The 27,464-nt window shown below is 41.1% G+C and overlaps 2 protein-coding genes across 4 annotated transcripts in view; both read left to right on the top strand.

The window, feature by feature from the left end:
* The window catches only part of rundc3ab (RUN domain containing 3Ab), a 45,074-nt gene extending 33,549 nt beyond the window's left edge, over positions 1-11,525 (top strand). For both annotated transcript variants that reach the window (XM_021565437.2, XM_021565436.2), the window contains 5 exons: positions 1,226-1,394; positions 1,997-2,154; positions 9,208-9,321; positions 9,658-9,758; positions 10,015-11,525. In XM_021565437.2, coding sequence (XP_021421112.1) covers positions 1,226-1,394; positions 1,997-2,154; positions 9,208-9,321; positions 9,658-9,758; positions 10,015-10,157 — 685 coding nt within the window. In that variant the 3' untranslated portion in view covers positions 10,158-11,525. The remainder of the gene's footprint in view (positions 1-1,225; positions 1,395-1,996; positions 2,155-9,207; positions 9,322-9,657; positions 9,759-10,014) is intronic.
* A 3,869-nt stretch (positions 11,526-15,394) lies between these two features.
* LOC110491747 (protein FAM117A) overlaps positions 15,395-27,464 on the top strand; it is a 29,132-nt gene continuing 17,062 nt past the window's right edge. Inside the window, exons 1-4 of one of the 2 annotated variants that reach the window (XM_021565435.2) lie at positions 15,395-16,047; positions 18,613-18,758; positions 19,710-19,805; positions 26,111-26,197. In XM_021565435.2, coding sequence (XP_021421110.2) covers positions 15,933-16,047; positions 18,613-18,758; positions 19,710-19,805; positions 26,111-26,197 — 444 coding nt within the window. In that variant the 5' untranslated portion in view covers positions 15,395-15,932. Of the gene's footprint in view, positions 16,057-18,612; positions 18,759-19,709; positions 19,806-26,110; positions 26,198-27,464 lie in introns of both variants that reach the window. The other variant, XM_021565434.2, reaches the window with a different exon arrangement.

Below are 27,464 nucleotides of genomic sequence, written 5' to 3'. Positions count from 1 at the left end.
TGTATACAGAGAAGAGAGTCGGTCCAAGAATTGAACTCTGTGGCACCCCCATAGAGACTGCCAGAGGTCCGGACAACAGACCCTCCGATTTGACACACTGAACTCTATCAGAGAAGTAGTTGGTGAACCAGGCGAGGCAATCATTTGAGAAACCAAGGCTGTTGAGTCTGCCGATGAGGATGTGGTGATTGACAGAGTCGAAAGCCTTGGCCAGATCAATGAATACGGCTGCACAGTAATGTTTCTTATCGATGGCGGTTAAGATATCGTTTAGGACCTTGAGCGTGGCTGAGGTGCACCCATGACCAGCTCTGAAACCAGATTGCATAGCAGAGAAGGTATGGTGAGATTCAAAATGGTCGGTAATCTGTTTGTTGACTAGGCTTTCGAAGACCTTAGAAAGGCATGGTAGGATAGATATAGGTCTGTAGCAGTTTGGGTCAAGAGTGTCCCCCCCTTTGAAGAGGGGGATGACCGCAGCTGCTTTCCAATCTTTGGGAATCTCAGACGACACGAAAGAGAGGTTGAACAGGCTAGTAATAGGAGTGGCAACAATTTCGGCAGATAATTTTAGAAAGAAAGGGTCCAGATTGTCTAGCCCGGCTGATTTGTAGGGGTCCAGATTTTGCAGCTCTTTCAGAACATCAGCTGAATGGATTTGGGAGAAGGAGAAATGGGGAAGGCTTGGGCGAGTTGCTGTTGGGGGTGCAGTGCTGTTGACAGGGGTAGGAGTAGCCAGGTGGAAAGCAAGGCCAGCAGTAGAAAAATGCTTATTGAAATGTTCAATTATGGTGGATTTATCAGTGGTGACAGTGTTTCCTATCTTCAGTGCAGTGGGCAGCTGGGAGGAGGTGTTCTTATTCTCCATGGACTTTACAGTGTCCCAGAACTTTTTTGAGTTAGTGTTGCAAGAAGCAAATTTCTGCTTGAAAAAGCTAGCCTTGGCTTTTCTAACTGCCTGTGTATAATGGTTTCTAGCTTCCCTGAACAGCTGCATATCACGGGGGCTGTATACTATACTGTATACTTGATTGTTACCCAGAAATTATTTGATTTTGAGATAAAAACAGCTGCGTTGGCCAACACTAAAACATGCTTTTAATGGTGATCCTCTATAGAGAAAGATGTTTAATCCAGGACTAGGCTTAATCTGGGTTCGGGAAACGGGCCCAATATTACATAGCATAAATAGGCCTATTATTGTCATCTGTTGTTGTCTGTGTAGCTATGACTACCTGAGTGATGACGACGACGACCGTCGGAGCATCGACAGCAGCACGAGCGATGACAGTGTCCCTGAGCACCCCTACGTCCCGCTGGTCACCGACGAGGAGAGCTGGGCCAACAAGTGCCGCAAGATGGAGCAGAGGTTCAAGATTGTCTATGCTCAGAAGGTGGGTAGCCATTTTGTATCTTTGTAGATCCCCACAGTAAGCCTATGAGTGGCACTCAAGTACAGGGGACAAGATAGTTGTTGTTGGGTGTCTTCAAGTACTGTAATAACTATTCACAGCTCACTTGCTCCCTAGGGTAGGTTGCTCCTAGGTGTACACTAGGTCATAGGTGTATCCTTGTACACTAGCCCTTGATATAATCACAAACTAGACACTAGGTCTATATTGTGGTGTATACACGTGCCCAGGCATGCCCCAAATGACAGTTACCTCAGAGATCAGGGCTGAATGTTATTGCACAGTTTGTTCTTATGAAGATGCTGCTCCTGCCCAACCATAACTTGAAATGCCTCATCTGCAAGAGATAATGTGGCTCACAAATTGTTCTCTGTAGTCTATCATAGGACTCATTGATAAGACAGAAGTAGATGGAAGGCATCATTGGATATGTGTAGCTGGGTCATAGGGCACACTGTAGCAAAATGTTTCAAAACAACAACAAAAACAAGTTTCTTATTTGACAAGTACCTCCCCATTTGACTCCATTTCAGCCCGTTTTCTTCCAGAAAAAAAAAACAGCCCTGATGTGTGCTTGTCTCCAGGGCTATTTGGAGGAGCTGGTGCGTCTGCGGGAATCCCAGTTGACAAACGTGGAGACGGAGAACAAGGAGCTGAACGCGAGGCTGGTGGAGCTGGAGGAGCAGAGCCAGCAGGAAAAGAGGGAGCTGGAGGCCATCGTGTTGGAGCTGCAGGAGCAACTGTGAGTGGCTACACACACGCACACACATGCACGTGCAGACACGAGCATGCATGCGACGTACATGTAGACATACAACATACACACACTATACACACAACTAGAGAGACACATACAGGTACCCAGCTAACAGCAAACATTCCCACAACTGTAGAGAACGTTCCCTTAATGTCAAATAGAACTTGGTTACCATGTTCTCAGAATGTTATATATTAATGTTCTAGACACGTTTCATAGGAACGTTGCAAGAACACTCATGTGTCCAGTTTTCTGTTGGTTAGGAGAATATTCCATCAACGTCCCACAAAACATACACAGAACATGGTTGCCATGTTCTCAGAACATACACTCTTAGAAAAAAAGGTGCTATCTAGAACCTAAAACGGTTCTTCAGCCGTCCCCCATAGGATAACCCTTTGAAGAACCCTTGTTGGTTCCAGGTAGAACCCTTTTGGTTCCAAGTAGAAACCTTTGTGTTTCATATAGAACTCTTTTCCACAGAGAGTTCAACATGGAACCCAAAATGGTTTTACCTGGAACCAAAAAGGGTTCTACCTGGAACCAAAAAGGGTTATGCTATGGGGAAAAGTGGAAAACCCCTATTAGAACCCTTTTTTCTAAGTGTAAAATATTAGTGTTCTAGGCAAGAAACATACGTGTCAACGTCCCACCAAACATACATATAAGATATTAATGTTGTAGACATGTTTCATGGGGTTGTTGCAGGAATATTTATGGGTATGTTGTGTTTAACATTACGATAATTTTTCACTAACTTTAATGCCACATGATTAAAAAAATGTTCTCAGAAGGTTTTTGCTAACATAGATAGAATGTTCCACTAACCTTCAGAAAACAGGACACTCAAATATTAGGGGAACATTACGGTAACATTACAAAAACTCTCTCCCTCTGGAATTATTAGCTGGGTTTCTGTATAGTTGTTTAATTTGGTAGGACATATTAACTGGTTTTAATCCTACTCCTGAATCACTATGATCAATAACATATTTTCTTGAGTGTCCTTGTAAGGGGGGTGAGATTTACTTCAAATGGAATTCATCCTATTGCTTACACCTATCAAGTTGTTTCAGATTTACACAAGTGCATAGGGAGGAGGAGGGGTTAGGGTTTTTTCTGGACAGGACCTAACTATACTGTCCCAATAGGCACATGTATTGAGATATCCCTTATTGGGACAATGGTTAGGCCATTTGCTTTGGTGCTGGTGGCCTGGGTTTGAGACCTGTCACTGGCCTACACACAATGTCAAAGTGGAACTATGTTTTCAGAAATGTTTACTAATTAATTAAATACAGTGCTGAAATGTATTAATTAAATACAATGTTATGGCAAGCCTGAATAAGTTCAGGAATAAACATTTGCTTAACAAGTCACATAATAAGTTGCATGGATTCAAGGAAACCACTCAGGGATTTCCCCATGAGGACAATGGTGACTTTAAAACAGTGGTTAGCATTGGTACTGATGCCCTTGGATTCGATAGGGAGACTACCTACTCTCACATTTTTATTTTATTTTAAACATTTTTGCTGGGGGGGGGGGGGGGGGGGGGGGGGGGGTTAGATCAGCTTTAACATTGCAGATACATTGTAGCTTCCATCAATGTAACGGTCTACATTATTTCCAATCCCCCATATGTAGAGTACCAGTCAAATGTTTGCTGCCACCCCCGTCACATTCTTAAAATTAAGTGGTGATCCTAACTGGCCTAAAACAGGGAATTTTTACTACGATTAAATGCCAGGAATGGTGAAAAACTGAGTTTAAATGTATTTGGCTAAGGTGTATGTAAACCTCCGACTTCAACTGTATATTTGCCATATATTTTTAACTGTGCTGTTTCACAAAAGTTCTGAACCTATATACATTTTACGGCCACAGTATATACTCTCACATTCTTAGCAGTTTCCCTAACTAATGGAAAATCTTAGGGGAACATTACGGATAACATAACAAAAAATGTCTCTCTCCCTAGAATTGTTAGCTGGGTAGGGTTCTGGCAGCTCTGTTATTGTGTGGGGTGTATTTTCCTGGCATGGTTTAGGTCCACTCAACCTCTTCGAGGGCAACGTAAACTGCAGTAAATACAAAGCTGAAGGGTTTGATGAGCATAAATGATGTAAGCCGTATGCCATGACCATCTCAGTCACCAGATCTTAAACCAATTTAAGAATTATGGGACATTCTAGAGAGGTACCTGAGACACACCAAATTATGGAATTTCCCGTTTTTGTAAACATACACAGAATATGGTTGCCATGTTCTCAGAACATAATATATTCATGTTCTAGACATGTTTCATGGGAACATTGCAAGAATATTTGTGTCCCCCCACAAAAAAAATGTACACATCACGTCACTGTTGCTGAGCCAATCAAGGCACGGATTGGTGAACGACTGATCCATTCATATCGCTTTGTCTATTGGCAAGGGATACTTTTAACATACAGTGTTTTTAGACGTTTTCACACTTGATTACATTGTGCATTTTATACGGTAATTATTAATCAATTTGTCTTCACCTGGAATTTGAACTCACAATCTCCTGGTTCATGGTACTCTGATCTTTCCCGCTATGGTATGACACCATGTCCATGTCAAGTATTGGTTAATATGACTATTCTGACCTATTTCAGCTATTTAAGGCCTTTCTCTATAGTTGTCTAATGTTGGTTGGGCATATTAACATGTTTTAATGATACTCCTGAATCACTATGATCAATAAAATATATTTTCTTGAGTGCACTTTTAACAGAGCTGAGATTTACTTCAAAGTGCATTCACCCTATTGCTTACACCTATCAAGTTGTTTCATCTACATAAGTGTAAATGCCTAGGGAGGAGGGGTTAGGGTTTCTTCTGGACAGGGCCTAACTCTACTGGCCCAATAAGCACATGCCTATGAGATAACCCTTATTGGGACAGTGTTCAGTTCGTTCCCCATTGGCTGGCCTTTTTGAATTCCTCTGTCCAGTGTCTGTGTTCTTTTGCCCATTTTAATCTTTTATTTTTATTGGCCAGTCTGAGATATGGCTTTTTCTTTGCAACTCTGTCGAGAAGGCCAGCATCCCAGAGTCGCCTCTTCACTGTTGACGTTGAGACTGGTGTTTTGCGGGTGCTATTTAATGAAGCTGCCAGTTGAGGACTTGTGAGGCGTCTGTTTCTCAAACTAGACACTCTAATGTACTTGTCTTTTTGCTCAGTTGTGTACTGGGGCCTCCCACTCCTCTTTCTATTCTGGTTAGAGACAGTTTGTGCTGTTCTGTGAAGGGGGTAGTACACAGCGTTGTACAAGATCTTCAGTTTCTTGGCAATTTCTCGCATGGAATAGCCTTCATTTCTCAGAACAAGAATAGTCTGACGAGTTTCATCAGAGAAGTCTTTGTTTCTGGCCATTTTGAGCCTGTAATGGAACCCACAAATGCTGATGCTCCAGATACTCAACTAGTCTAAAGAAGGATAGTTTTATTGCTTCTTTAATCAGGACAAAAGTTTTCACCTGCGCTAACATTATTGCAAAAGGATTTTCTAATGATCAATTAGCCTTTTAAAATTATAAACTTGGATTAGCTAACACAACGTGCCATTGGAACACAGGAGTGATGGTTGATGATAATGGGCCTCCTAATGTACGCCTATGTAGCAATTTGGGCAGCCTAGGTGATTATTGGTTTGCGGTCAGTGAAAAGCATCTAAATGTGTATGAAGATAATGTGTCTTGAGTATAATTGAAATGTTGAGACACGAAGGGGATGGGTGTTTGGTGAAGATATGACGTGTCTCTCTCTAGAGTGCATGCACTCAGCTCTCCAGAATGTGCTCCGATATCTACAGCCAATCCTTGCGCATTCACAGTTTCATTGTGGGAATTATTTTCCCTTTGAATGGTTATTTTGATAAATTTCCCATTACATATGTCACCAGCAGTAAATGTAGCTTTAATCCCCATCATTTGGTTACATTCATTTCTGTTAATGCATGTATTAATTACAGTAATTTATGATTCTCATTGTTGTGGTGGAAACGTTATTTGCAGAGTTCACAACCTGCTACACTTCTAAGAAATCAGTTTTGGTTTATTTCATAATCATCAATTCCAAGTTTTGTAAAAATAAATAAAAATGTAATTGGCTTTTGTTTGGAGTGCTCCATGTGAGCAATGAGCATATGTCTGATTTCTCTGTCCTGATTATGCGGGAGCGTGCATACCTGAGCACGAATAGAAGTACTTGGCCTGCTGCACACAAATGTAGGAAAGTGCCCCTTTGGAAATATCTGATTTCTGGCCATTTATAACTCACCATGTCCACTGCTAATAAACTGAGCTTCGCTGTCATTTTTTCTTCACCTCACACAGTAAGTCAACAAAAGTATATATATTTTTTACATCCATTGAGAATGATAATAGTTCCTCACAGTATTTTAAACATCTTTCCAACACTCTCCTGGCCCCGATAATCACCAAGCCAAATATCATGATCGGATGATCCCATATATCCAGTGTAAACGTCATAAAATACCTGAACACTTCTCCCTTGCTCAAAAACAGCTGTCTGTACCGAGCTCACTGGCATGGAAAACTCTGAGGGCCCGGAATAGGCTAGTTGATACAATGTTGCAAGTTCTCGGATTGATTTGATACAATGCTAGCTAAAGTAACGACAGATAGAGAGGCAGACAGACTGAGTAGAGAGATTAATGTGGTTAAAAGATCCGGAATTTTCATGAGGATATTCTCTGCTGTTTTTATTTTTTTGTCTTTAGGCTTATGTATTTTACTTAGTTGACGATGGAAGTTAAACGCTTACTGCTGCATTGGCCTATAGGAAAATATTTTTGGAACCGCCAATCGATCAGTGTGTCAATGTGTTAAATGGCTGGTGCTCTTGCATTAGTTGAATTTTAACTTTTAGATATTTGCCATTTTAATTCAAATTTTAACGATTAACCACGTGACAAGGATTGAGAAATTAAAATGTTCGTATTGAAATTAAACTGTTCCACGAAAATGCGCATATGAAAATCATAACTGGAACAGAGATTGGTAGAAATGGTATTATAAATTGTAAGCTTCCCCAAACTTGAAACTCACGTGCCGCCTATGGTCTTTACTGTAATATCCAATCAAAAATGTGTGCAAGTTCAAGCGCGTGCACATGCAGAAGGTCCCATGAAAAGAATGTGCCCCTCTATAGAATCAAATTCCCATCCAACTAATTCATTATGGCCCCTGTGATGCACCTATCTGATCTAATTAAAATAAGTTTCTCAATGACAGATGTTTGTTCGACATGGTATGTGGTGTCGAGTTCAAAAATACTATGGAGTTCTCTTTGAGATGCTCAGCTATATACAGTTGAAGTTGGAAGTCTACATACACCTTAGCCAAATACATTTAAACTCAGTTTTTCACAACTCCTGACATTTAATCCTAGTAAATTCCATGTCTTAGGTCAGTTAGGATCACCACTTTATTTTGAGAATGTGAAATGTCAGAATAATAGTAGAGAGAATGATTTATTTCAGCTTTTATTTCTTTCATCACATTCCCAGTGGGTCAGAAGTTTACATACACTCAATTAGTATTTGGTAGCTTTGCCTTTAAATTTTTTAACTTAAGTCAAATGTTTTGGGTAGCCTTCCTGCTTTGTCTTGGCTGTGTGCTTAGGGTTGTTGTCCTGTTGGAAGGTGAACCTTTGCCCCAGTCTGAGATCCTTAGCTCTCTGGAGCAGGTTTTCATCAAGGACCTCTCTGTACTTTGCCACGGTCCTGACTAATTTCCCAGTCCCTGCCGTTGAAAAACATCCCCACAGCATGATGCTGCCACCACCATGCTTCACCGTAGTGATAGTTCCAGGTTACCTCCAGACGTAACGCTTGGCATTCAGGCCAAAGACTTCAATCTTGGTTTCATCAGACCAGAGAATCTTGTTTCTCATGGTCTGTCCAAGCGGGCTGTCATGTGCCTTTTACTGAGGAGTGGCTTCCTGTCCCTACCGCTGAAAAACAGCCCCACAGCATGATGCTGTCACCACCATGCTTCACCGTAGGGATGGTACCAGGTTTCCAAGCGTGACGCTTTGCGTTCAGGCCAAAGAGTTCTGTCATGGTTTCATCAGACCAGAGAATCCTTTAGGTGCCTTTTGGCAAACTCAATGGGAACATGATGCACCTGAGCTCATAGCAAAGGGTCTGAATACTTATGTAAATAAACTATTTGTTTTATATTTTTAATATACTTTTAAAAACCTGTTTTTGCTTTGTCATTATGGGGTATTGTGTGTAGATTGATGAAAAAAAACTGTAATCAATTTTAGAATAAGTCTGTAATGTAACAAAATGTGGAAAAATCAAGGGGTCTGAACATTTTCTAAATGAACATGCACAATGTAATCATGCGTGTCAAGTATGTAAGATAAAAACACTATGTTAAAATCCCTGTGTGTGAGTATCCCTTGCCAACAAACAAAAAGAGTTGTGAATCACCAATCAGGCCCTTGATGGGCTTGGCCGTAGTAATTAAGGCATGATATGTATTGATTATTTTTTGGGGAAAACAAGGGACCATCAGGTGACATCCTGACTGATACACGAGAAATGTTCTTGCAACGGTCCCATGAAACATGTTTCAAACTTTAATATCTTACGTTCTGAGAACATGGCAACCATGTTCTGTGTATGTTTGATGTCACATCAATTGAATATTCTCCTAACCCTCAGAAAACTGGACACGGGAATGTTCTTGCAACGTTCTCATGAAATGTGCTTGGAACAGTAATGTCTTACATCTTGTATATTCTAAGAACATTGTAACACAGATAGAATATTCCCCTAATTAACAGAAAACTGGACACTCAAACATTAGGGTAACATTACGGGTAACTTTACAAAAAATGTTCTCTCCCTAGAATTGTTAGCTTGGTGTGGCGTACACATATTCACTGTGAAGTACAGGGATATCACTGTAAAAGCCTACCATATTGACACAATTTGCATATGCTTTGATTATACTGGGATTCTTGTGTTTTGCAGGACGAGCCTGATTCCGTGTGACTCCAACATTTTGGCCAAAAACCTGTCAATCCCTCTCGTCAACCAATGGCAACAGCCCTACAACAATCATGACGATGGCAAGCTCTTTCGCAGGTGTGACTACATCCTCCCAGCAAAATGCTTGTCTTTGTACTGCATCTATGTAGCAACAATTTTGTTTAATTAGTTCCTAAATTCATAAAGAGGTTATTTTGTTGATCAGTCAATTGAAATAAGGAGGAAAAGGTGCAGCCAATTATGTTTGTTTTTTAAATATTTGTCTGCTTGGCCTTGAAACACGACAGAACTTTCAGATTGAAATTAACGATATGAGGTAGATATGATTGTTTGTCATGTAGAATCGGGGATCGTGTCAGCGCTGAGAGAGCGAGTGAGGGAGTGTGAAAAAAAGAACGAGAGTATATTTACTATGTCCCCATATGCCTGTAGGAGGAGCTTCCCCAGCACAGAGCTGCTGTCAGTGGTCAGCCTGGACTCCGACTCCCAGAATACAGCAGGGCAGCAGAATGGAGAGGCGTGGTGCACAGCAGGTGCTGTAGTCACACACTCATACACACTACCCGTATTGTTCACAAATAAGGATACATGCCATTACACCACACACAGACAGCAACGCATCTATGGAGCCATGGACACATGCATGCATAAGATCGCCACACACGCAAGCGTGCAGAAATTATGCACGTGCACACGCACTCCTGTGCTCTCATAAATATAAAACCATGAACACACCTACAGCTAACACACATTTCATGTTGGTTTTGACAACATATGTCCTTCCCCTAGATAAAGACTACACCCCTTCCATGATGGTCCTGTGTGGTTCTCTAAACTCCCTGCCCAGCTGCAAGTCCCTGGCAAGCCTTAAGTCCAGCGAGTGCCTGGTCCACATCAGCACAGACAACAGCCCTGCCCTCTCTCCCAGCTAGAGGGCACCAAAGAACGACTGCCATTCACAAACACTGGGAGACACAGCTCAACCCAACATGAGAAACCTGGGTCGTGTTCATTAAGCACCAAATGGGTGAAGACAAACTGAAACAGGGAGGGACTCCCTGGACTTGTCAAAAAAATAAACACAAATGTTCCTTTTTTTCTTCTGCTGTCAAAAGGAGGACGATGTTCCCCCTCAATAAACCTTTAAATTCCCTTTATTCCACCATCATTCCTCAAATCCAACGCTCTCTCATTTCAAAACACTGTCATTCTATATGACCGTCTCATCTCTGACTGAAAAGCCTGTCTATCACATGCATCTCCAATCGTGTCAAAAAAGAAAACCAACCGGAAGAGCTGCAGTCCTGCCCAAACCCTTCAATTCCACTGTCTTTCAATGTCTTTACTCGGCTGAACTGCGCACCATCTCCTATAGATGGGAAATATGGTTGCTTACTTGAAAACATAGCCATTATACAATTACAGATCGTAATTTTCAATTTACAGCAACTACAAACATGTATCTCTCCCGTTGACCAAAACATTTCACCTCCCTAGAGGGTTGTACTGTAGAATTACAACTATCTGTCTGTGTTCGTCTGTCTCTGTCTTCAGTCTTGCAAGTCTGTCGGTAGTAGTATCGGTACTAGTATCTACTTTCTGCCTACTGTGAAGTCTTGTAGTGCAGGGCTTTGAACTGTCAGGGCCACCTTGACACCATTCAGAAGCCCAGCCATTTTTTTTGGTTGCCATATTACACCTGACGTGGCATTATTACAAGTCTGTTAGCACAAGCTAACATTGAGGGATGCAAAAGGGTTTGTATTATATCATTTCTAAACATACAGTAGTGGCCACTCTGATTGTGAAGAATAAATTAGCAGTGCTTCAAATTACCAAGTAAGTATCAATGAAGCTTTGGGCCCGACTCAGTCAATTCAGTTATCCAGGTTTTCAGGATATGGTGAAAATGAAATTGCTCTTGTACTGAACGAATGCATGGAATTTAAGTGTGGGGAAAAAAACAGAGACATAACTGCATATCAATTCAAGGCTGTGTTGCTGCGCAGGACGGATGTTGCCTTTCACTTATCCTTCTGACCTGAATTGAATTGTTTTGATTGAATTGTCTGTCTGTCTATGAGTGCGTTTTTGTGTGAGTGTAGGACTTACTTGTATGAGTATTGGATGTTGCAATTTTTTGGGGGGTGTATGCTATTAATTTTGTATTATGATGAATTCCCATTATACTTACTAGTTTTATTTAACTTCATGTAGATAGCCATCTCATCCCAGGTGTTGGGAGTTTGGATGTATGTAATTTAAAACAGCAATAAAACAACCTTTTTTGTTAAACATTACATTGCTTGTGTTGTTGCTAAAGTAGGGATACTTATGGTACAGTGCCTTCAGAAAGTATTCACACCTCTTGACCTTTTCCACAATTCCACAATCAAGTCACATAGTAAGTTGCATGGACTCTGTGTGAAATAATAGTTTTTAACATGATTATTGAATGATTACCTCATCTTTGTACCCCACATTTATCAATTATCTGTAAGGTCCCTCAGTCGAGCAGTGAATTTCAAACACAGATTCAACCAAAGACCAGGGAGGTTTTCCAATGCCTCCCAAATAAAGGTAACTATTGGTAGATGGGTAAAAACAAAAAAAGCAGACATTGAATATCCCTTTGAGCACGGTGAAGTTAATAATTACACTTTGATGGTGTACTAATACACAACGTCACTACAAAGATACAGGTGTCCTTCCTAACTCAGTTGCTGGAGAGGAAGGAAACCCCTCAGGGATTTCACCATAAGGCCAATGGTAACTTTAAAACAGTTACAGAGTTTAATGGCTGTGATAGGAGAAAACTGAGGATTGGTCAACAACATTGTAGTTACTCCACAATACTAACCTCAATTACAGAGTGAAAAGAAGGAAGCCTGTACAGAATACAAATATTTCAAAACATGCATCCTGTTTGCAATAATGCACTAAAGTAAAACTGCAAAAAAAATTGGAAAGGAAATTAACTTCATGTCCTGAATACAAAGTGTTATGTTTGGGGCAAATACAACACATCACCGAGTACCACTCTTTATATTTTCAAGCATGATGGTGGCTGCATCATGCTATGGTTATGCTTGTCATTGGCACGGACTAAGGAGTTTTTTGGGATAAAAATAAACAGAATAGAGCTAAACCCATGTCACGACATCTGCCGAAGTCGGTCCCTCTCCTTGTTCGGGCGGTGTTCGGCGGTCGATGTCACCGATCTTCTAGCCATCACTGATCCATTTTTCATTTTCCATTGGTTTTGTCTTGTCTTCCTTCACACCTGGTTCCAATCCCATCAATCAATTGTATTTAACCCTCTGTTTCCCCTCATGTCCTTGTCTGAGATTGTTTTATTGTATGTGACTGTGCTAGTATGTGTTGGTGTGCAACGGGTTTTGTACCCACTTTGTTATTTTTATAAATTTTGTTTTTTGAAGTTTGGTCAGCACTTATTAAACGACTCCGTTTATACCAAGTTCATTCTCCTGCGCCTGACTTCCCTGCCACCAACACGCACCCATTACAGCACAAGCAAAATCCCACAGGATAACCTGGTGCAGTCTGCTTTCCAACAGACACTTGGAGACAAATTCACCTTTGAGCAGGACAATAACCTAAAACACAAGGCCAAATATGCACTGGAGTTTCTGAACAAGATAACATTGAATGTTCCTGAGTGGCCTAGTTACAGTTTTGACTTAAATAGGCTTGAAAATCTGTCAAGACTTAAATGGCTTTCTAGCAATGATCAACAACCAACTTGACAGAGCTTGAAGAATTTAAAAAATAATAATGTTAAAATATTGTACAATCCAGGTGTGCATAGCTCTTACATGATGACCAGACGGCACAGGTGACATCGCACACATGTTGATTTTGGCCCCCCACACCAGCCGCAATCAGGACACTCAGGTTGAAGTATCAAACTCTGAACCAACTATATTAATTTGGGGACATGTCAAAAAGCATTAAACATTTAGAGTAATTTAGCTAGCTAGCTTGCTGTTGCTAGCTAATTTGTCCTGGGATATAAACGTTAGGTTGTTATTTTACTTGAAATGCACAAGGGCCTCTATGCTGACAATTAATCTACAGATAAAACGGTGAACCGAGTTTGTTTCTAGAAATCTCTCCTCTTTCAGGCTTCTTCTTTGGACTTTATATGGCGGTTGGCAACCAACGTTAAGGTGCATCACCACAACCAACTGGACTGAAGTGTTGGTCTCAGTGCAATGTTTGAATAACATGCATATATATGTACATTTATTTTGCAACGCTCGTGGTGTGGTCAGCATGTTAAGAGACTTACCCAGAAAGACTCACAGCTGTAATCGCTTGCCAAAGGTGATTTTAACATGTATTGACTCGGGTGTGAATACTTATTTATTTACATGTGATATTTCTGTTGTTTTTTTATTAATACATTTGAAAAAAATATTAAAACGTGTTTTCACTATGTCATTATGGGTTGTGTGTAGTTGGGTGAGAAAAACATATTTAATACATTTTGAATTCAGGCTGTAACACAGCAACATGTGGAATAAGTCAAGGGGTATGCGTACATTTTGAAGGTACTATATGTTGACTTATTGCATTTGCTATGTCACAATATAATGTTATCTCTACTGTAGTGCATGACCCATATCCATTCTTCTTCTTGAATGATATGTGTCTTTGTGTCATGCAGGTTCAAATATGGGTTCTAGTTCTGAAAGACGTGCCAGTTTGTACGAGCCTGATTTAAAAGTTATCTTGCATTGTTTTCAGTGCATTTTCTTATTTGACCTGAATGGAAGTACAAAATGCTATGATGAGACAATGCTCTGTTATGTTTCCGCCATTTGCCATTAAGTTCAAAATTAGACCCTTAAGATCTAAGAGAACCAATACTGTTGTGTACTTCACCAAACTTACCAGATCTTCCCCTTTTGTGGTCTTCCTCCTTTTGTATTCTAACTTTTATTAAACCAACACCCCTCCCCTTTAAAAAAGGAACCAGCCGAACAAAGACTGGGTCAGAGGATAGAGTCATTCATTCATTAGCACAGTCAAACAGACCTCTATGTCTGTTTGACTACAGCAAACAACTGCTGTAGGTCTCTCGTGGAAGATGGTAATAGAGGATGTTGAGGAGTGAGGACACATTCCTGGTTGACATACTGTCCGATTAGTTCCCTAGGTATAACCCAATGATGTATACACACACACTCACACTCGCACACACATCTATGGTATGACCCCATGTGGGCTATGCTATAGGTCATGGAAGGTTTGCGAAGGGTAAGTGATTTTCTGTCGTGACACTTTTTGACTTGTGAGGTCAGCAACACAAGACATGCAGTATGTACATTGTGTGTGTGGACATGAGGTAGTAAGCGTGACCCTTTGTGATAATGCTGCTCATTCACTCCCTCCCATTTCAGGGAGCCGATGCAATAGCCTGTTATCTCTGGTGTAGGTTGAAGTTCCACTTGAATTGCTGATCTAGGGTCAGTTTTGCTTTGTACCTACCAGTGGGTAACCTTTAAATATTGGTTGATTAATGCTGATCTAGAATTTGTGGTTAAAGGCTAGTACTTCTGGTGTGAGTGTTATCTCTATCCCCTCTCCGGTCACAGCATTGGCACTCCCTCTCTCACAGCTCAGGGAAAGTTATCTATCACAAAGCACACTGTCACACACCACCCATGTTCCACAATCGCCCCTCTGCGGAGATACACCTCGTTGTCCACCCTCAGACACAAACACACTAACACACTGATTACATAAGAGTGAGCCCGTTATTAGAATGAATGAAGAAATGCTTATGCATTGAATTAATTAATTAATAATGGATGTATAGATGAATGTCATATGAAGACTGTCCATTGTGCACAACAAATATTATTTCAGGATTTCAGGTTAAAAGTAATTTTAAACAACAATATTGAAATGCAAAATTGTATAAGCTTGAATAGCCTAGGCTATGAGATAAAATGTTGAATCAGTGTCCAGTTTGATTATCCCAGTCTTGAAACAAAAACAAGAGAACGTTCAAATCAATATGACAAATTAATTGGGCAGTGACATGTTTTTTCTGTCACAGTGATCGATTGGTAGTGAGTTGCTCAATGGACTTATGGTAATACATTTCACTAACCAACCAAATCTCAGATTCAAAACTGGACCCACCCCGCATAATTACATCCACACGAGCGTGAAAGTTGTTTGAGTTGGCGTCAATCAACAACGCAAGAAACTCCACCGTGACCACCTCAACTTAGTTGGTGATCAGAATAAGTTCCACTGCGAATAATTATGATGATATATCGTTGACTAAGAAGACTCGTGATATGTAGTTTATTAACTTACTGAGGTTGGACTGCTTCCTTCTTTGACAAAAGTGCTGCAATTGCTCAGTATCGTCACAAAGGAACTCTGCTGGCTGGCTAGCTAGCTAACTCGCACGAGCAAAGAAGATCCATTTAACTATTTCTTAGGCATAGCCCAGTTAGAACACTATTTAGCTAGCTACCCATTAAAAACACGCACTGACTTGAATAGTTATCAACGTGAAGTAGCTAAGATCTCAGAGGGAACAGGTAGCCGCTGTTTTAGCTTGAGTGAGAACTCCCCAGTCAAGTTCTAGAAGTTGGGTATTCTAGCATTTACCAGAAATCCAACGAGAGCTAACTAAAACCTTGAGTTGCAGCCGTCTTGGGAAGATGTCTTGCCGAAGCGGAGTCAGCCAGACCCGGGGAGACACTTCTGGTCCACAGCCTTTGAGAGCAACAGTTCCATTCCAGCTGCACAGCAAAGCACAGACCAGCTTGAAAAATGGCAAGTCCGGTATGGTAAACACCGACAGTACAGATATAGCTAGCTAAGGTTACCTACATGTTTTGATTTTCATTGAGTATCTCATTCAACATAAACCCAAACAAACAGTGTTAGAAATGAGCGTGGGTGAGAAAATAAGGTCTTGCAATTATACTGTTAATTGTTCATTTATGGTAACTGCTTTCAAAAGTTTTGCTTTCATCTGATGACAACCAGTGAAATGTACAACAGAACAATTTAATAATTGCCTCCCAAAGGAAATGGTTGAAACAATGTTACACCCATTCAACCATCCAATGCTGAATAAGGTCACATGAACAAAAACAGACAAAATGGCTGTAATATACAGAAATGACTAATATTACTCTATGCTACATAACTTAGATTGTATGACTTAATTTGAAACTGCCATATAACAGTGGTAGTAATACAGCTGTACTGTTGGAACCTTCCGGCAACAGTTACTAGTTAAAACAGGTTGAACACCTTTCTGGGCTTCATGAATTATCAGTCTCCCCATCACCAAATACAACTAAAAGAAGTGTAATGGGGTTCTACACTAACTTTTTCCACTGGTGGCACCAGCACATGATTTGGTCCACACACTTGTTTTAACAAAAAAAATTATACTTGACCTAGTTTGAGTCCTATAATGTGCCCTCATTCCGTACAGAACCAGGCTTAACAATGACTATTCATCTTTTAAATGACCATGCCCTTGTTCTTACATTGATTTGGATAGATTTACTGTAACAGCAAAGAAAAGAGACTACTCAAATAAAGTGCAAAATGTATTTATTGCAGATGTCGACGGTTGTTCTTTTCTGCGAAATCCTCTAGAGAGCAGAATTTCAAAAACAATTTTGTTTTTCAGTGTCAACAACAGTGCGTAAAACTACATCAGGTGACCATTTATGAGGTCTGGGAGAAATGTCTTATTTTTGTTGTGTGTTACCGTTTAATTCAGGTGCACACCAGCCAGACAGTTGTTTGACAAGCAGTGTTTCTGTAGCGCACTTTGTAGTTACCTTTTTAATTGCCTTTCCATCTACCCTAGAATGGTTAGGCTATCAATAGCATTGTTAATGGCTACGCAAAGTAGTGGACATATAGGTCCTATGCTCACTGCACATGCAATTAAAAGATACTGGCCCCAAAATATTTAATTACTGGCCCGGTCAAGATCTGACTGGAAAGTGAATGATGCGTGCATCATTTCAATAGCAGGTGATTTTATTTATATAGAGCTCATAAATATAGACAAGTCAAATTCAAGGAATTTCAAATACTTTTTCATTTTATATCTAATTGTTTTAGCCTATAGGGGAAAGATGTATGTAAAATGGTATGCATTACCGCTTTTAAGAATATATATATATATATATATATATATATATATATATATATATATATATATATATATATATATATATATATATATATATATATATATAAATAAATATGGGCTCCCGAGTGGCGCAGAGGTCTAAGGCACTACAGACTCTGGTTTGATTCCAGGCTGTATCACAACTGGCCGTGATTGGAAGTCCTGTAGGGTGGCGCCCAATTTGCCCAGCGTCGTTAGGGTTTGGCCGGGGTAGGCCGTCATTGTAAATAAGAATTTGTTCTTAACTTTTGTTCTGAACTGACTTGCCTAGTTAAATAAATATGAAATATATATATTCTTTATAGGCCTACCCAATGCATTGACATTCACATTATTTTTACATTCTAAAATGTGTCAGAATAATGTGGGCATTGCCTGATTTGAATGGGGTTGAGGTCAGAGCTCTGTGCATGCCAGTCAAGTTCTTCCACACCGATCTCGACAAACCATTTCTTTATGGACCTCGCTTTGTGCAATGGGGCATTGTCATGCTGAAACAGGGAAGGGCCTTCCCCAAATTGTTGCCACAGTTGGAAGCACTGAATCATCTCGAATGTCGTTGTATGCTGTAGCGTTAGGATTTCCCTTCACTGGAACAAAGGGGCCTAGCCTGAAAACAGCCCCAGACCATTGTTCATCCTCCACCAAACTTTACACTTCACACTGCATTGGGGTAGGTAGCATTTTTCCTGCATCCGCCAAACCCAGATTCGTCCATCGGCCTGCCAGATGGTGAAGTGTGATTTCACTCCAGAGAACGTGTTTCCACTGCTCTAGAGTCCAATGGCGGCGAGCTTTACACCACTCTAGCTGACGTTTGGCATTGCGCATGGTGTTCTTAGGCTTGTGTGCAGCTGCTCGGCAATGGAAACCCATTTCATGAAGCTCCCGCCGAGCTGTTCTTGCAATTGGCATTGAGGAGTGTTTCTGTCAGTTATAATGCTGGGCCCGGCTCCCCAGTGGTTTGGCACTGGCTGCTAAGTGGGTGGGCCTATGACCTCCAAGGCCCACCAATGGCTACACACCTGCCTAGTTGTGAAATCCATAGATTTGGGCCCAATTAATTTATTTCAATGGACTGATTTCCTTATATGAACTGTAACTCAGTAAAATCTCTGAAATTGTTGCATGTTGCGTTTCTATGCATGTTAAAATTCTCCTCCTTTCAATGTTATCAGAGAAGAAGACCAAAGTGCGACAGGTGACCCCTGGGATGCGGCGGACACTCTCTCTGGATGCCATTGTGGGCCCTTACCTGCAGGGCCACTGGCCCAAAGAGCCAGAGGGCCAGGCAGGCCTCTGCAGGAAGAACCAATCAACCCAGGTGACTACCTCCCATTGAATTATCTGACAATATCCTTTTGTTATATTTCCTCCATTCCTCCAAGTTTTTGATTTAAGTTCAGGGATGGTAGTTATAGATGTTCTGCTAGTTAGGCTTTGTTAGGAACATTAAGTTATATGTATGTAGAATTAAAAACAGACAAAATTATCTACAATAGGCTATGCCTACATCATTCGACTCATGTTTTGAGGTTAATAATAGCCAGCACAAGTGACCGTAAATTACCTGTAAAAGTATTTGTCTAGGCTTTGGAGAGGTTGCAGTTAGGTCTGGGCTTGTAGCAGAGGATTGAGAGTGAGCGAAAAGGCAAGTACTGAGAGACAAAAAAATGAGTGTTAGGTGGTGGTTCTGCTCTCTGAAGGAGTGAGAACCACAGTCGTGTGAACATGTCTGGAGTCAGCTGACAGGGCCTTTTTTTGTTGCGCAGCAGGCTGCACCCATCCTATCTGTGTGCTTGCGCTCTGCAGGGACTCGCCACTAGCCCACATCCTCTCCCTCTTTCTCCATTTCTCTGAGGCTTGAGAGGCAGCAAACAGACTAGGTGTGTGTGTAAGGGTACGGGGTGAGTCTCTTACCTCAAGCCCTTATGCTCTGCTCTCTCTCTGTGCAAAGATTTGTTTTCAACACCGTATGCATGATGTAATGTCACTTAAGCATAAAGCATATCTAGTAATAGATGATGGACATGACACAATGTCTTACATGTCCCCTCTGTCCTAGTCAAAAGGTCAATGTTGCACGTTATTAGACATTATTCAATGCCCTAAACATTTAAAAAAACAATTGAAGACACCAATGCACTTATGTGTTTTTTAACTTGCATTAGGCATGGATAAAATGTTTTTGATTCCATGTGGTGAACCCCTCATGACATGGAATTACGTGTGACTTAGGAAGATAATAATGATGACACTGCTCTTCCTCCTCCAGACGCCTGACTCGTGGTCAGACGAGGCTTCGATCAGGAAAGGCAGCGAGGGGCACAAACGCTCTGCATCGTGGGGCAGTGCTGAGCACCTACAGGAGGCATGTAATACACTGACACCCACTCACATTGCATGAAATCACAAGTGTTTGTGTGAGAACAGGAGTTGAAATCTCTTAGGTCTCAAAAAGACAGACGGGTTGCAAAACTCCTGGTAATTTACCAAAGTTAGCACATTGTTTGGACATTTTGGTAATTATGGAAACTTTGGTTATTTATATTTGAATAATAAAACAAAATATATTAATTAGGGATGTAACGATTGACCGTTGCGCATTAATCCCCGATTTTTAAATGTTTAAGATACAAGTGCGTGGGTCCGTGGACCCCAAACCGTTCCAAATGTAGCATGCATTGGTCAGAAAATGGATTCAAATGTTACGAATTGCCGGTTCGTATTTTTCTTTGGCTCCTATTACATTATTTCTATCTTCTGGAAATACCTACTCTTTTGTGACAAGTGATGTCAAACTGCATGTAACTGTGTTCAGTCATTGATCTACAAGTCATTTTGCATGCCCCACAACCCCAGGCTTATGTGATATTAGGCTTTATTAGTTTTGACAACCTATGTATTTTGCTAGGTTATTGTTATCGATGTGCTGTTGAAATTGTGTTTTGCCGGTATTAAAGTAGCTACCGGAGAGACAACTGTCATCTGGTTATACCTGCTTTACAGGGCTTACAATACATTTTATTTGAATGTTCAGGTACACCATCAGCAATTGTTTGAAGCAAAACTACCAAAACTATCAGTGTATATGGTCATTTTTAGATATACAGGTTAAAGTTACAACATTTTATAGACAGCAATCCCTTTTGAGAGGCGCTCTGTGTGGCCAAAGCGAGAGGAGCAGACAATATCACTCTGTAAAAACTTCCAATTGTTCAGAACCAGTTGATTTGCGATAAGGGGGTGAAATCCAAAGATGTGCTATATATTCATTGCCTACAGTGCATTAGGAAAGTATTCAGATCCTTTCCCTTTTCGAAACATTTTTACGTTACAGCCTTATTGTAAAATGGTTTAAAACATTTCCCTCATCAGTCTACACACAATACCCCATAATTACAAAGCAAAAATAGGTTTTTAGAAATGTTTGCAAATGTATAAAATAAGAATTCAGAGGAATTGTCCGTAGAGCTCCGTGACATGATTGTGTCGAGGCACAGATCTGGAGAAGGGTAACATCACATTTCTGCAGCATTGAAGGTCCCCAAGAACACTGTGACCTCAATCATTCTTCAATGGAAGAAGTTTGGAACCACCAAGACTTCCTAGAGCTGGCAACCCGGCCAAACTGAGCAATCGGGGGAGAAGTGCCTTTGTAAGGGAGGTGACCAGGAACCCGATGGTCACTCTGACAGAGCTCCACAGTTTCTCTGTGGCGATGGGTGAACCTTCCAGAAGGACAACCATCTCTGCAGCACCAATCAGGCCTTTATGGTAGAGTGGCTAGACTGAAGTCCCTCAGTAAAAGGCACATGACAGGCCTCTCTCTATGAGTTTGCCAAAGGGAAAGATTAATGGAGCAAAGTACAGAGATCCCTGATGAAACCTGCTCCAGAGTGCTCAGGACCTCAGACCGGGGCAAAGGTTCACCTTCCAACAGGAAGGCTTTTTTTGTAAAAAAAATAATAATAATTGTACTGCTCTTTTTGGGGCGTTAGCCTAGCGGTTAAGAGTGTTGGGCCAGTAACTGAAAGGTCAATGGTTTCGAATACCGAGCCAACTAATTGCTCCTGTAAGTCACTCCAAATAAGTGTCTGCTAAATTACTAAAATTATTGTGAGCAATGAGTGTGGTTTTTCTGATAATGTTTAGGGAGCACGCATAGAAGTACCTGGCCTGCTCTGCACAAATGTAGGAAAGTGCTCAATTGAGAATGTCTGATTTGTCTAAACTCACCATGTCCACCACTAATAAACTAAGTCAACAAAGTTTGTTTTTCAACATCCATTACGAAAAGGTCCCTCACAGTATCTGAAAAGTCTCACAAATACTCTCCCGGCTTCGATAATCACCAAACCTCAGTGTGAGAGCAAAATATCATGTTCTGATGATCCCATATGTCCAGTGGAAAGGTCATAAAATACCTGAAATGTTTCCCTTGTGCAAAAATAGCTGTCTGTCCCAAGCTCATTGGCAAGGGAAACTGAGCCCCCGGAATAGGCTAGTTAATACAATGTTGCAAGTTCCATAGCAATGGCATTCGGGCTGGATCCTTTTGATACAATGTTGTCACTTCGCTAGAGGGCTGGATAAATTTGATACGTTGCACTTCAGTAGTGATGGCTCAAGTCAAGACAGATCGATAGAAAGGGAGGCAAACAGGCGGAGTAGAGAGATGAATTCGAATGAAAGAACCTGAATTTTCATCAATATTTTCTAGTGTTTTTTTTTTATTTGTCAGCGTTAGGCTTATGTATTTTACTTAGTTGACAATGGAATTTATAGCCTATAGGCCAATGCAGCAGTAGGCTTATCTCTGAGTTCCATACGCACATTTCTTTACACCGTGATCCATCGGCAGCTATCAAGAGGTTGGTGCTCTCACATTAGTTACATTTTTACTTTCAGATTTTTATCATATTAATTCAGATTTTTATGATTAACCACAACAATAATTGAGAAACAAAACCGTAAACTGTTCCACAAATGTGCGTATGAAAATCATAACTAAGAAATAGGTTAAAATATCTGAGATTCTCATGTGGCCCATTGTATTATTGGGCTATATCAGCCAATAGCGTTGACATATACTGAATAAAAGCAACATGTACAGTGTTGGTCCCATGTTTCATGAGCTGAAATAAAAGATCCCATACATTTTACATAAGCACAAAAAGCTTATTTCTCTCAAATGTTGTGCACAAGTTGGTTTACATCCCTGTTAGTGAGCATTTCTCCTTTGTAAAGAAAATCCATCCAACTGACGGGTGTGGCATTTTAAAAAGCTGATTAAACAGCATGATCGTTACACAGGTACACCTTGTGCTGGGGACTGTAAAATACAAAAAAAATAATGTTTTTGTCACACATCACAATGCCACAGATGTCTAGTTTTGAGGGAGTGTGCAATTGGCAGGCTGACTGCAGGAATGTCAACCAGATCTGTTGCCAGAGAACTGAGTGGTCACTTCTCTACAATAAGCTCCCTCTAACATCATTTTAGAGAATTTGTTAGTAAGTCCAACTGGCCTCACATCCGGCTTCTTCACCTGCGGGATGGTCTGAGACGAGCCACACGGACAGCTGATGAAACTGCGTTTCCACAACCAAAGAATTTCTGCACAAATGGTTTAAACCGTCTCGGGAAGCTCATCTGCATGCTTGTGGTCCTCACCAGGGTCTTGACATGACTGCAGTTCAGCATCTTAACCGACTTCAGTGGGCAAATGCTCACCTTCGATGGCCAATGGAACGCTGGAGAAGTGTGCTCTTCACAGATGAATCCCGGTTTCAACTGTACACACCGTGTATGGCGTCGTGTGGGCAAGCAGTTTAAGAGTGCCCCATGGTGGGGTTATGGTTTGGGCAGGCATAAGCTACGGACAACAAACACAATTGCTTTTTATCCATGCCAATTTGAATGCACAGAAATACCTTTATGAGATCCTGAGGCCCATTGTTGCTCCATTCATTCTCCGCCATCACCTCATATTTCAGCATAATACACGGCCCCATGCCGCAAGGATCTATACACAATTCCTGAAAGCTGAAAATGTCCTAGTTCTTCTATTGCCTGCATACTCACCAGACATGTCACCCGTTTGAGCATGTTTGGATCGACGTGTACGACAGCGTGTTTCAGTTCCCACCAATATCCAGCAACTTCGCCCAGCCATTGAAGAGTAGGAAAACGTTCCACAATCAACAGACTGATCCACTCTATGCGAAGGAGATGTCACGCTGCACGAGGCAAATGGTGGTCACGCCAGATGCTGACTGTATGCATCTGTATTCATTTCAATTGACTGATTTCCTAATGAACTCTAACTCACTAAAATCTTTGAAATTGTTGCGTTTGATCTTTTTTGTTCAGTGTAGTTTGAAAATGTTGAAGTGAAATATAGGAGACTGAACACTTGTCATATTTATTTCCAGTCCATGTCTAAACTATAGCCTACCATATTATGGAAGTTAAAGACAACTTCTCCACCCATGTAGCATAGTATACAGGCTATTTAATTGAGACCACACACAGTTGAAGTCGGAAGTTTACATATACACCTTAGCCAAATACATTTAAACTTAGTTTTTCACAATTCCTGACATTTAATCCTAGTAAAAATTCCCTGTCTTAGGTCAGTTAGGATCACCACTTTATTTTAAGAATGAAATGTCAGAATAATAGCAGAGAATTATTTCTGCTTTTATTTCATTGCATTCCCAGTGGGTCAGAAGTATACATACACTCAATTAGTATTTGGTAGCATTGCCTTTGAATTGTTCAACTTGGGTCAAATGTTTTGTGTAGCCTTCCACAAGCTTCCAACAATGAGTTGGGTGACTTTTGGCCCATTCCTCCAGAGCTGGTGTAACTGAGTCAGGTTTGTAGGCCTCCTTGCTCGCACACGCTTTTTCATTTCTGCCCACATTTTCTATAGGATTGAGATCATGGCTTTGTAATGGCCACTCCAATACCTTGACTTTGTTGTCCTTCAGCCATTTTGCCGCAACTTTGGAAGTATGCTTGGGGTCATTGTCCATTTGGAAGACCCATTTGCGACCAAGCTTTAACTTCCTGACTGATGTCTTGAGATGTTGCTTCAATATATCCACATAATTTTCCTACCTTGTGATGCTATCTATTTGGGAAGTGCACCAGTCCCTCCTACAGCAAAGCATCATGTTGAGGGGGTGCTGCCACCCCGTGCTTCACGGTTGGGATGGTGTTCTTCGGCTTGCAAGCCTCCCCCTTTTTCCTCCCAAAATAACGATGGTCATTATGGCCAAACAGATCTATTTTTGTTTCATCAGACTAGGGACATTTTTCTAAAAAGTACAATCTTTGTCCCCATGTGCAGTTACAAACCGTAGTCTGAATTGTTTTATTGTTTTAGGTTTTGAGCAGTGGCTTCCTTGCTGAGCAGCCTTTTGGGTTTTGTCGATATAGGACTCGTTTTACTGTGGATATAGATACTTTTGTACCCGTTTCCTCCAGCATCTTCAAGGTCCTTTGCTGTTGTTCTGGGATTGATTTGCACTTTTCGCACCGAAGTACGTTCTTCTCTAGGAGACAGAACACTTCTCCTTCCTGAGCGGTATGACGGCTGCGTTGTCCCATGGTGTTTATACTTGCGTACTATTGTTTGTACAGATGAACGTGGTACCTTCAGGCATTTGGAAATTGCTCCCAAGGTTGAACCAGACTTGTAGAGGTCTACAATTTTTTTTCTGGTGTCTTGGCTGATTTTGTTTGATTTTCCCACGATGTCAAGCATCGAGGCACTGAGTTTGAAGGTAGGCCTTGAAATACATCCACAGGTACACCTCCAATTGACTCAAATTATGTAAATTAGCCTTTCAGAAGCTTATAAAGCCAAGCTGTTTAAAGGTACAGTCAACTTAGTGTATGTAAACTTCTGACCCATTGGAATTGTGACACAGTGAAATAATCTGTCTGTAAACAATTGTTGGAAAAATTACTTGTCATGCACGAAGTAGATGTCCTAACTGACTTGCCAAAACTATAGTTTGCTAACAAGAAATTTGTAGACTGGTTGAAAAACTAGTTTTAATTACACCATCCTCAGTTAATGTAAACTTCTGACTTCAACTGTATAGTCGCTCTTGATCTCGCCCGCCCAACAAAGACAAGGGTAGGCTACTGAATGTAAATCAGCAAGATTTAAGCTTTGAGTTTGAATGTTGCTACAGTTGCTTTTAATACAATAGATAACATATAACCTACAAAACAAAGAACTAATCAAAAATAATCTTGCATAACTTTGATGGGAGCAGGACAATTTGCAGGCAGACTCAAATGTGTTCTCAATATTTGTTTCCAGTCAATGTCGGAGCCTAAACTATAGCCTAACATATTTAAGAAGTTAATTTCCATGGAAAGACAACTGCGTGTGCTAGTCCGCCCATGCGTATAGCCTACAGGCAATTTTAATTGAGACCAAGCCTAGGCGCATTTTCTCACACACCCAACATGAGAGCAGAGGTAGGCTACTGAACTTGAAACAGAATAAGTGATGAGAGTTTGTGAATAGTGCGACAGAGGATTTTAAAACAATAGATAACACTTACAAAACAGACAACCGTTCTAAAAGATTCCATGGGAATGCAGCTCTTGTGTTTTGAGGTTGACTGACACTACTCTGCCTGTCACAGTTTGCCAAGCTGAAACACCTGCTGCAAAGGTCCGAAAAGGTCCGCCACCACTACCTTCAAGGCAGCTACTCCCCAGGCACCACACAGGTATGACTCCCACACTCCACCATTGGTGATCTTTGTCCTGCATCTGCTCACTTCATTCATAATTGGTCCAAATGTATGAATTTTATTATGAACTTAGTATTCTAGACAAGTGTAAGACTTATCTTATTGGAATCAAACACCGAGTATACAAAACATTAGCACCTGCTCATTCCATGACAAACAGCTTCTAGGCCATCAGACTGTTAAATAGTCATCAATAACCGGCCTCCTCCCAGTACCCTGCAACGAACTTTAGTCACTGTCACTAGCTGGCTACCACCCTGTTACTCTACCATGCACCTTAGAGGCTGCTGCTCCTATGCACATAGTCATGGATGCAAATATATTAAAAATTAAAAACATAGCTTAATTGCATAAGAATTCAGACCCTTTGCAATGAGACTCGGAATTGAGCTCTAGTTCATTGTTTCAATTGATCATTCTTGATGTTTCTACAACTTGATTTGAGTCCACCTGTGGTAAATTCAATGATTGGACATGATTTTGGAAAGGCACACACCTGTCTATATAAGGTTCCACAGTTCACAGTGCATGTCATAGCAAAAACCAAGCCATGAGGTCAAGGAATTGTCCTTAGAGCTTCGAGACAGGATTGTGTCGATGCAAAGTTCTGGGGAACGGTACCAAATCATTTCTGCAGCATTGAGTGTTCCCAAGAACACAGTGGCCTCCATTCTTAAATGGAAGAAGTTTGGAACCACCTAGACTCCTCCAAGAGCTGGCCGCCCGGCCAAACTGAGCAATTGGGGGAGAAGGGCCTTGGTCAAGGAGGTGACCAAGACCCCAATGGTCACTCTGACAGAGCTCCAGAGTTCCTCTGTGGAGATGGGAGAACCTTCCAGAAGGACAACCATCTCTGCAGAACCCCACCAATTAGGCCTTTATGGTAAAGTGGCCAGACGGAAGCCGCCACTCAGTAAAAGGCACGACAGCCTGCTTGGAGTTTGCCAAAAGGCACCTAAAGGGCTCTGACCATGAGAAACAAGATTCTCTGGTCTGATGAAACCAATATTGAACTCTTTGGCCTGAATGTCAAGCATCACGCCTGGAGGAAACCTGGCACCATCCCTACGCCAGGAACCAGGGAAAGTTGAATGGAGCCAAGTACAGAGATCCTTGATGAAAACCTGCTCAGGACCTGGGGAGAAGGTTCATCCAACAGGACAACGACCCTAAGCACACAGCCAAGACGATGCAGGAGAAGCTTTTGGACAAGTTTCTGAATGTCCTTCAGTAGTCCAGCCAG

This window comes from Oncorhynchus mykiss, chromosome 16 (assembly GCF_013265735.2).
Source record: "Oncorhynchus mykiss isolate Arlee chromosome 16, USDA_OmykA_1.1, whole genome shotgun sequence".
Taxonomy (NCBI): domain Eukaryota; kingdom Metazoa; phylum Chordata; class Actinopteri; order Salmoniformes; family Salmonidae; genus Oncorhynchus; species Oncorhynchus mykiss.
This window is presented reverse-complemented; position numbering and strand designations above follow the sequence as displayed.